The sequence below is a fragment of the Dendrobium catenatum genome, unplaced genomic scaffold, assembly GCF_001605985.2.
Source record: "Dendrobium catenatum unplaced genomic scaffold, ASM160598v2 fragScaff_scaffold_1284, whole genome shotgun sequence".
NCBI classification, from domain to species: Eukaryota; Viridiplantae; Streptophyta; class Magnoliopsida; order Asparagales; family Orchidaceae; genus Dendrobium; species Dendrobium catenatum.
Genome location: NW_021319746.1, coordinates 1,090,811 through 1,102,193, shown reverse-complemented (window position 1 = coordinate 1,102,193; position 11,383 = coordinate 1,090,811). Strand labels below are relative to the sequence as shown.

The window sequence follows — 11,383 nt, the reverse complement described above, 5'->3', positions numbered from 1 at the left end:
GGTGTCTGGAATCACGCCCCTTCAAAACAAAGACCTGCTCTTTCTGTCTCCATTTCCGTCCATTGTTCCGTTTTACGTCAATAGCTTGTCTGCTCCTGAATCTAATTCGATTACTGAATTCTGGTTTTCAGATAGCGATTTTGATTGAAAGTTGAGAAGAAAGATTTCTGGGTGATGGGGTGTCTTTGCAGCAAGAACGCAGAGTCCAGGACCAGTCGGATCGCTCGATGGAATGCTACTGGAATCGTAGCCCTAAGGGATTCCAATCTTAAGGTATCAAACATCGGGGAACTATTAAAAAAAAGAAAAAAGAAAAAACGATTAGCGTAATCTGTAACTTGTTCGATTTCATTCATTAACCGCGATGGATTTTACTTTGTATTTGGCGGTTCCAGAATTCGATAATTTGATCTTTTTCCCCTGCTAGATGTTTTTCGAATAATTAGTTTGCTAGTACAGATTATGTAGTGAAAACAGTGACAGTATTAATAATATAACTATTTTTGCATCATGGGTTATGGGAATACAAATGATGGTTTCCACCTTTACATACTCTGAGCTACCAAGTGTGTTCTTTGCTAATTAAAATAGAACCACATTATCATTTTTGAAGTATTAATTAGTTGGATGGTGATGGCTTTGGTATCATTCATCTTCGTTGTTGCAGCATGCTTATCTGTACGGAGCTGTTTGGTAGCACCCGAGATTTGATTTAAGTAGGATTTCTTAAATCCTCTAAATCCGGATTTTCGAAATTCTGAGGGGCCTAAATCCTGAAAGCTGTTTGGTAACATTCATGATAAATCCTATTAAATCCCGTGTAAATGTTTGGCTATAGAGCATATTTAACGAGCAGCTCTTCCTCTGGAGCCAATGGATTTCGTAAATAGGATTTCGAAAATCCGGGATTTAGCACGAAAAGGCGAAATTTTCCGTCTACGGCGGCTTTCATTTTCCGTGAGATTTGGTTTTGCATTTTAGGCCGTTTGGCTGGATTTTGCTCAAATACTACTCAAATCCAGCCTAAATCCTGCTACCAAACAGTCCCCACGTAATCCATTTTATTGCTATTGCAAAGCAAGCTTAATAAGAACCTCAGAAAAATATGGAAATGAATTCTTTGTAATGCCTAATGAATTTATCCTGCACACAGAAAAAACAGTCTTTTGATAGTTTTAGAACTTACATGAAAAATTGATAACTGAAGACTGCTACGAATATTAGTTAAATGCATGATAAGGTTATATAATATGCTCGAATCACCATAAAATAATCTCATTTTCGGTAAGAAAGCAAGGTTAGTATTAATAGCAAGATTTTTAATTTCCTGATATGCCTTTGCCACTTAAAACTATTTCTCGAGATGCATATTCGTTGGTTTGCCGTTTCTTTGTTTTTCTCCATTGATATTTTCATTTACTCGTTTTTTTTGTCCCGTCCGTCAAAATTTTACTATCTTCTTGATGACTTTGCAATCCAAAATGTCCAACTTAACAGGGTTTCTCTGGTTTTGTCATGAGTAGTTGGGCACCACCCATTTACTAAAGGCTCCAACTTTGCCCATGGAATGTGAAGCAATTTGTATAATGCGTATCTATCATGATGAAAACTTCCACTTTTGTATGATTTCATGACTTAAGATGGTGGTTAGACTTCAAACTTACCAAGTGGATACCATTTTCATCATCAAGATAGTTGTATCCAACGTTACATATAATATTTCTGGTCAATTATGAAATGACATGAATCACTGCTTGCTCAAGTATGTGGTAACGATTTTCTTGGAGAACAGGTGATGGTAGCTCATGTAGCTTTTCTTTAATGGTATACTCCACAACTAGATCCATTTAAAAATGAAGCTCATTAGCTGAATCCTTTCTAATGCTCAGCTGCTCTTGGCGGATCTTATCTCCTTGACTCAGCCAGCACACTATTCTCTTTGTAATTAGGGACCTCATTATGGGCTAATGTTGATAACACAATTTTATCATATTACATGGGTTTAGACCCTTCTCTATTTACCTCCTTGCTTCCATAGATCTTCCTATAAAATATCCTACTTATCCTTGTACAATATCAAATATTGATTGGCAAGCCCTCCTTTTTTGAGGGGCCTAAATCCTGAAAACTGTTTGGTAACATTCATGATAAATACACAACTCTTCTTGGCCTATTGGTTGAAAGCTTAGGCTTCCAACTAAGAGGTCCAAGGTTCGAGTCCATGTGTATGCGTTGTGTGTGTGAGTTTGCCTTAAATGGCCTAAATGTCCCAAAAAAAAAAACATTCATGATAAATCTATGAAATCCAGTGTGACTGTTTGGCTATAGAGCAGATTTAACGAGCAGACTCTTCCTCTTGAGCCAATGGATTTCGAAAATCCGGGATTTAACATGAAAAGGAGAAATTTTCCGTCTACGGCGGATTTCATTTGCTGTGAGATTTGGTTTTGCATTTTAGGCCATTTGGCTGGATTTTGCTCAAATCCAACTCAAATCCAGCCTAAATCCTGCTACCAAACAGCCCCTACGTAATCCATTTTATTGCTATTGCAAAGCAAGCTTAATAAGAACCTAAAAAAAAATGGAAATGAATTCTTTGTAATGCCTAATGAATTTATCCTGCACACAGAAAAAACAGTCTTTTGAATATATATGATAGTTTTAGAACTTAAATGAAAAATTGATAACTGAAGACTGCTACGAATATGAGTTAAATGCATAATAAGGTTATATAATATGCTAGAATCACCATAAAATATTCTCATTTTCGGTAAGAAAGCAAGGTTAATATTAATAGCAAGATTTTTAATTTCCTGATATGCCTTTGCCACTTAAAAACTATTTTTCGAGATGCATATTCGTTGGTTTGCCGTTTCTTTGTTTTTTTTTTTTCCATTGATATTTTCATTTACTCATTTTTTGTTGTCCTGTCCATCAAAATTTTACCATCTTCTTCATGACTTTGCAATCCAAAACGTCCAACTTAACAGGGTTTCTCTGGTTTTATCATGAGTAGTTTGGGCACCACCCATTTACTAAAGGCTCCAACTTTGCCCATGGAATGGGAAGCAATTTGTAGAATGCGTGTCTATTATGATGAAAATCTCCACTTTTGTGTGATTTCATGACTTCAAACTCAAGGGAAATTCTATAAGATGGTGGTTAGACTTCAAACTTACCAAGTGGATACAATTTTCATAATCAAGATAGTTGTCTCCAACATTATATATATTATCTTCTGGTCAGTTTTGAAAAGAGTCAAAAGACATGAATCACTGGTTGCTCAAGTATGTGGTAAGTGGTAACGATTTTCTTGGAGAACAGGTGATGGTAGCTCATGTAGCTTTTCTTTAATAGTATACTCCACAACTAGATGCGTTTAAAAATGAAGCTCATTAGCTGAATCCTTTCTAATGCTCAGCTGCTCTTGGCGGACCTTATCTCCTTGACTCAGCCAGCGCACTATTATCTTTGTAATTAGGGACCTCATTATGGGCTAATGTTGATAACACAATTCTATGATATTACATGGGTTTAGACCCTTCTCTATTTACCTCCTTGCTTCCATATATCTTCCTAAAAAATACCCTACTTATCCTTCTACAATATCAAATATGGATTGGCAAACCCTCCTTTTTTCTGTACTTCTGATTTTATGCAACCTCCTTTAGTTATGCGCTTGTTTTTTTATTGCACCAATATGGGTTCCAAAAAATTAATCAAAGCTTGTATAATTCATAAGAAAAACCTGTACAACTCTTGAAGTAACCAAATGAACTTTGTTATGGGTTGACTCGGCCAAATTGTCCCCTTACTTTTGTTTTCATGCTGGAAAGGGATTGAATCCCTTTCCATAGGCTGTTGGTGGTGCTACACCCTCAATAGATGTAGCTAATTTCAGAATGCTTGCCAACACTTGGCCTTTGATTTAGAACAATCCTTTGAGGGTTCCAGAGGTCATCTAGTTTTTGTTGGTTTAGATAGGGTTTGCTTTCATCAAATTTTATTGTGGAATCATTGTTCCTTTTTGAGTTTTGCCCTTCTCCAACCACAAACATTGTCAGGAGGAGCTTGGTATCATTGGGGACCATTCTAGTGCGCACCTCCTACGTGCCTTATGATTGTAGCTGACCAGAAAGATTTGATAGGGCTACTATATATTGCACTTTTTTCGCAATGTGTGAATTACGAAGATGAGGTGGACCTAGTTGCAACCATAATCACTGTTCTTCTAATTGATCATTTGTAGTTGTTTCAAATAAACACTTTCCAAGTCTATATAAGTTATTTTCATTCATTGTTTATTCAACATTATCTTAGAGGACAGTATGATAGTTATAATCCTAACCAAAGCAAAACATGGTTAGTTGGTCAGAGTCAACACACTATGCAACTTCCCGGCCAAGTCACAATGGACTTTCCCTTTAATGACCATCCTTATTTGGCATATGTTGCAGCTTGTTTGTGCCGGTAAGGTGTCTAGCATTATACATTCCCAGCAGGGCCTTCCAGTTCTAGGTCTGGCATGGTTTTGCTGAGATGCATTCCACACGTTTATGGTTAAAAATTAACAATGGGAGTGATAAGGTGGTATTTTTTGTGGGATGGAGAAAATTTCTGTGTTCTATGTAATTGGGTGCTGTGTTTGTAAACAGCTAAAAATAGTGTTCACAAAAATACCAACAAGGCCTTCCAGTTCTAGGTCATGCATGATTTTGTTGTGATGCTTTCCACTTGTTTAAGGTGAAAAAGTTAACAATGGGTAGTTGGGAGTGACAAGGTGGTAATTTTGGGGGATGGAGAAAATTTTGGTGTTCTATGTTTGAATTTAAATATTTGGGTGCTGTGTTTGTAAACAGTTAAGAACAGTGTCCTATAGGTAGTCCGCTCAATTTTCCTTTAAATAAAGGTCATGAACCTACCATTTGTATACTACACCGTCTTCTTTTCGTTTACTAATTCTCTGAACTTTATTGCAATTGGTGGCCCAAAGTAAAAGAAAATCACATTCTGTAAAACAAAAAAAAGATATTATTATTAATAAGGAAACCATTTTACTGTATTGAAATGACGTAAATATGTTGACTCTTACTTATTATTGAAGCATTATGCTCATAGTTTGTTTTGACTTATCTTCGATAAATCATGTTCCACAACAGTATTTGTATTTTTCTTCTATATTACTGTTGGCGTTATCAAGAAACCGTGCTCCTATTGAACAGTTTTTTTTTTTGTTAATTGAATCTATGAAAATCATGTGCCAAAGGAGGAATTTGGACTTTTTTTTCTTCATTGCTAAACTTGTTCTTATTGAACAGGTACTACCTGATGAAGTTCTTGATGTGAATAATAATGTTCGTACTATTGATTTGACAAACAATAATGTTTGTAAGTCAATATTGTTTTTTTGAGTATTATTTATTTTATTAAATCTTAATTGAGCTGAATATTGGCATCATGGAATTCTATTTCTCTTTGGCATTATTTCAAATTAAAAATTTTCTTTTCTGATCACCTGAATCTAATCTTTCATATCTTTATGAACACTGATTTTAATTGACGTTTAATTTTAGTTGTTGTCTTTTCTTCTTAGTTCTAAATTTATTCTTACATCTGAATGGAAGTTTTTTAGGGTTTTGCCTAAAATTTCAGAACATTTTCAAGCCTTTAGGATGGGATTTGGATATGAATAGTTTTTATTGTGCTCCTAATCATTGCCGAATAAAAAAATAATGTCTTTTTGTATGCGGAGATAAATTCCAGCAATTTTAAGACTCATGTAAATATTGACGTTAGTCTTATATCAGATAGGTGAAAAATATGTTGGTGTATGATATTAAGTGGTTGGCCCTCACTCATAAACTTGAATTTTTTGTTTGAAATATTGTTTTGATAACTGGTATATCCCATTTGGTCCATGCTCACTTGATAAGTGTTATCATAAATGATAATTCAGTTGGGATCAAATGGATCATGTAGTTTGTGACTTCCATAGGTCTCGATGACCTTCTACTATGATTGAGAAGGATTTAAGGGCAGGCGTCTCATATGGCAGCTCCGCATAGTTGAGTGAGCTATTTATTGATGCAAGATACTTGATGATAAAGAAAAGCTTCAGTATGTAGGGTGAGGGATGATTAATATGGAGAGCTCTTACATGTAAGAGTTGTTGAGTTTAATCTCATGTTGAATAGTTAAAAAATATATTATTGTAAAAATATTGAGTGGTTGGCCCTCATCTATGAGTGTACACTTTTTGGTTGAAAATAGATTTTATCATTGTTGTATTTGGCTTAACTTTACCCCATTTTGGTCCACGCATCCCCCTAACAAACAAAATGTCAGAAGGAGAAGAATTACTTGTTTAGTTGAACGCCAAAGTTTGTGTGTTAAGGCAGCTCATGATCTTATTAGTGGGTATTGTTTTCTAGTCTTGGAATATTCGCAAATATGCCTCATTGGCTCACATAAAACACATAATGTTGCCTCGAGAATTAGAGATAAAGTTCTAATACGGTAGAGCACATGGATTAATAACTTCCCTTTCTTTGTATATACTTCTTTTTACCTTCTTATTCTATTTAAATTCTTTTGTAGGTAAATTTGATCTCATAATAGTTCATGTTTAGTGTATTTAATGAATAGTTGAATTTACATTTTTTTCATGTATGCTATGAGGTTATTGTAATTTCTTCTGGGCCTTGTCTTAGTTTTCTATTATTATTTCATGCTATAGATTACCTGATTATGGTGTAAACCACTAAACCCTATTTACAACAGTACATCCAATGAAAGTTTTTATACACCTCTTTGTTTCCTTTTTATTTGTGTTACCATATGAAGCAGTTTTCCATTTTTAGTTCAAATTATCTCTCTCATGGAATTTAATTTTGATCACCATGTCCTGTAGCTGTTCTTCCTCCAGATATCAGCAGATTAGTTCAGTTGCAACGTCTGGTGAGGCTAATATCTCTGGTTTCTATAATTTCTTTCTTCATGCATTTTTGTTTTCTCTGTTTTACAACCTTATGTTTTTATTTGTTTTAATTTTTACTATATGTATGCAAGTGAACGCTTGGTTTGATTAGAAAATTACATTTTAACCAGGACTGCATTTTTTAACTTCAAATCATTTTTATGTTTCAGATCCTAGCAAATAATGTGCTTCAAAGCCTACCAAACACCGTAGCAAGTCTTCGTTCCTTAAAGATTCTTACACTTGATGGAAATAAGATTTCCATCTTGCCAGATGAATGTATTTTTGAGTACTACTTCTATACTATCTAATAGTAAAGGCAGGCCGCTTATGTTTTTCAGTGGTTCTATCATGTGTTTTCTCTATGCAGTGGGTTCTCTTTACAAGCTAGAACAGCTCTCCGTTTCTGGTAATTTGTTGACATTCTTGCCAGATACAATTGGGAAGCTACATAATGTGAGTACTTCTTTGAACGGCACAAGTAGTTATTTTTATGCATTTCTTTTACACTTGTAAATGATCATTTAATCTATCCGCTGTTCCGGTTTTGTCCTTTTCACTATCCAGTATCTGCCTAATTAAAGCAACATAAGCTTAGCCTTTTCTTTTATATTTTCTTCTCTCTATGGATATTACACTCATATAAAAGCACTCACATACTCTCATAATGATTGATCACATTACCATTCTTGCCTTAGAAGTCAGGTCTTAATATAAGTCTTGCTTTACACTAGTGCTTTACACTAGTAAATATTGCATTTAATGCTGGGTCAAGTCGGGTTCGACCCGCATCCAACCCGTTGACCCGAATTGACACCCCTATCATATATAATGAGGATGTCAATATGTGATAAATTATTGTTCTGTCTAACTTACAGTAGATGATTTTCATCAGTAAATTAAAACAATTGAATTAACTCTTTTAGTTTCTATGGCATGCCAAAGAAGCAGTTAAATTAGATTAGCAATAATTGAAAGCCAGGAACCAATGAAAAATGATTACAAATGCTTGTTTAGTGAAGGTAAGTCAAGATGGAGAAAATGCCCTTCTAGTTATGAGTTGTCTTTTGTGGTTGCTTGTTTGAACACATAAAATCTCACCTTGTGTTTGGTTATGAATGGCTTAGAGACCTTGAAGTAAAGAAACCTAGTAGGCCTCTATTTAAGGCAGAAATTATTCTCTCCCAGTAAGTTATCATGGCTGACAAAGATAATCAATGTGGTAATAACTCGTTCAGATAACTGTGATATCCTCACATCCATGTTGTATGGAGTTTTTTTTTCTGTTCCAGTTTATGTGCTTCGATGACATTTAGCTCAAAAGTAAATAAGAAAATCTTCAATTTAGCAAAAGCCTTCTATAAAGAGTTGCAATCTGTCATTTTAAGTCTTTTCTAAGCTAGTATTAGTGCATCCTAACCGCAAAAAATACGTTTTAATTGTCTTTTTTGTATGGACACTACTGTTTAATTACTCTTAATGACAGTCGTAGTTAATTAATTTTACATTATTTTAGTAAATGAGTCAAATTCACTTTTATAATTTTTTTAATTTCGTGATTTAATATCTATTCTTAAGACATCACGGAGCTTTCATGCTATTTGTCCTTTATTTGATTGCAGCTATCTCTACTTAATGTATCCAGCAATAAGTTGAGGTCTCTGCCACCATCCATTGGAAGTTGCATTGCCTTGGAGGAGCTGCAGGCAAACGGTAATTAGTAACCATATATTTTGAATATGTATTTTTTTAATTCAATTCTTTCTAATATGGGAACATGATAGTGAAGGATTAATTTATTAGTTTTAAAAAGAAGGATAAGGCTTAACGATGGCCCTGATCTTGAGTAGCTTCTACATATAGTTGTATAGAATGGTGTATGGGGGCTGTGAATTATTGCTTAACAACATTGCAAATGACCAAACCACATAATTGCTTTATCACGCCTTATGTTATAGTCAGAATTGTAAAATTTACTAAGGTTAATGGTTGACGCTAAATTCATCCTTAAACACTTAGGCTTCGTTTGGGATGGATTTCTTGCTGCTTCTTAAAGCAGCTTTTTAATATAAAAATTTTATATCTTGTACTAGAAAGTTGCTTTAAGAAGCAATAAGAAAGCCGTCCCAAATGAAACCTACATGACACATCGAATGTCAGTCATTGGAGGAGTTTGTGGCTTGCGGCTTATCTACTTCTTCCTCTTTCTCCCCACCGGCCGGACACTGTTCTCCCCTTCAAACTGTCGGCCTTACCCTCTGCTTGCTCCAATTGAGGGGAAACTCAAGGTGACTTTTTCTAAATGTTAAATGGTGGATTTCAAGTTTACAGCATTTAAGTTTATGTTTATGATTGAAGTTATTTTAAGTTCTTGAGATTTTGATGTGTAATGAATTGCCAAAACAATATTGATATTCTTAAATTCCTAAAATCTCATTTGGTGAAACATTAACTTATTGTTACTACGCTTAAATCAATTTTTTATAAATTTATAATCAATTCCTAATTTGTTTCACATCAGTTGTAGCATTCACTTTATAGATTTTGTGCATTATTTGAGGCTTAAGTATTATGCAAATATAAATATATTGCCAAGCATATAGATTAAAATTATTTTAATAAATTTTTAAACTTCTCAGAACAACATAAATAATATCTAGTGAAATATGCTAATTTTAATTAAAACACATAAATTCATTTATTTCTAGTGATAAAGCATATATGTTTAAATCATTAGCATCAAATATTTAATTAATCAGGCTCAACTAAAGCATTATTATGGCTCAAAGTTGATAAGAAAACTAACAAACAAGTTAAAAGAAGGCGTTCAAGTCCAAGTCAGGTTTCATTTGGGATGACTTTCTTACTCCTTCTTAAAGCAGTCTTTTAGTACAAAAAAAGCTGCTTTAAGTAGTAAGAAAAACGTCTCAAACGAAGCATTAATTTTCTCAGCTCAAATTCAATAAGAAAAAAAAAAAAAACTTGCTTGAACAAGGTATTTTTAATCGGGTTGACCTTTTTCTCACTGTTTTCACTTTTTCTCCTGTTGTTACAGACAACAACATTGAAGAACTACCAGAATCACTCTGCAATCTCAGCCACCTGAAGTCTCTTCTGCTGAACAATAATAGGGTGAATCAGGTATGAGAAGTTGCAATAAAGAGTATGAAAATGCCGTTTTTCCTTCCATTTAACCAACGAAATAGCCTTTCAATTGTATCACATTATCTTATTTGAAATTCATATACTGATTCAAAAAATCTTCAACAGTTACCTCCAAAATTGTTCAAGGACTGCAAATCTATGCAGAATATAGCTCTTCATTCTAATCCCATTACATCGGATCAGTTTCAGCAAGTAAGGTTTTATATATTTTTGTTTGGGGGATTACATACATATCATAAAATTCTTATATATTTATATATGTGACAGCTAAATTTTTATATTTATTTATGCAGCATTCAAATCTTTTTATATTAATTAATTTAAAATAACATACATATTTTTTTATATATTTTTTGATGTAATTTAAACATTATTTAGATGTTAGTATCATAAATATATAAAAATTTTGTAACCCTTTTTGTGCATGCAAATCCATCTTTTTGTTTTACTTTTGCCTGTGATCTGGTTTATGACCCTTTTAAATATAAATTTATCTTCTTTCAGATGGCAGGCTTTGTAGAATTTGAAGAGAGGAGAAAGAGAAAATTTGACAAGCAGATTAACTCCAATGTTTTGATGAATTCCAAAGGACTTGATGAAGGCATTGACTTGTGATGAATATTTTTCTCTTTGAGTGATTTAGGCTTTATTTGGGGTGGCTTTTTTACTGCTCTGTAAAGCTATTTTTTAGAAGAAAATTTTCTTGAAAATAGAAAAAAAGCAGTAGTTTAAGGCTTTGTTTGGGACGGCTTTCTTACTGCTTCTTACAGTAGCTTTCTAGTACGAAAATTAAAAGTTTTATACTATAAAGTTGCTTTTAAAAGCTGTAAAAAGGCCCTCCCAAACAAAGCTTAAAGTTGTCACAAACAAAATCTTATGCTTGATTTATCTGTGATCAAATAAATATAATGATGCTTCAAGTTGAGGCATTTTGGAGCGAATATTTCTTAGTTTTGCTCTTTTATGATATAAAAGAACAAAACTAAGAAAACTTTCCTCGGAATGTCAAATACGGTTAAACAAAGTTTGTGTTCGGCTTGTTAAAAAACGGGTTCAAAATGATTCTTTAATGTCAATTTGCTTACTTAATGAACAAGCTAAGCACGAGTTGTTCGCCGGCGGTGAATTTTTTTATAATCCAAATCATTGTTGAATGGGTGGCATATATTGCAACCAAAAAGCAAAAAATAGACAGTATAATAGCTGATAATATATATATATATATATATATATATATATATA

The 11,383-nt window shown here is 33.5% G+C and overlaps 1 protein-coding gene across 1 annotated transcript; it reads left to right on the top strand.

The window, feature by feature from the left end:
• On the top strand, positions 1-10,808 carry LOC110113265 (plant intracellular Ras-group-related LRR protein 7). The gene is made up of 9 exons (XM_020845764.2): positions 1-273; positions 5,319-5,388; positions 6,911-6,957; positions 7,147-7,255; positions 7,347-7,432; positions 8,599-8,689; positions 10,032-10,117; positions 10,247-10,333; positions 10,646-10,808. Exons 1-9 carry the CDS (start codon positions 175-177, stop codon positions 10,754-10,756), a joined length of 786 nt encoding a protein of 261 aa, XP_020701423.1. The 5' UTR covers positions 1-174; the 3' UTR covers positions 10,757-10,808.
• The last annotated feature ends 575 nt before the right edge of the window (positions 10,809-11,383 follow it).

Bases quoted from the DNA above. Each gene is read 5' to 3' on its own strand.
- LOC110113265 (XM_020845764.2), top strand. From the start codon at position 175: ATGGGGTGTCTTTGCAGCAAGAACGCAGAGTCCAGGACCAGTCGGATC. The intron at 274-5,318 runs GTATCAAACATC...CTTATTGAACAG, and splicing joins TAAGGGATTCCAATCTTAAG to GTACTACCTGATGAAGTTCT. The intron at 10,334-10,645 runs GTAAGGTTTTAT...ATCTTCTTTCAG, and splicing joins CATCGGATCAGTTTCAGCAA to ATGGCAGGCTTTGTAGAATT.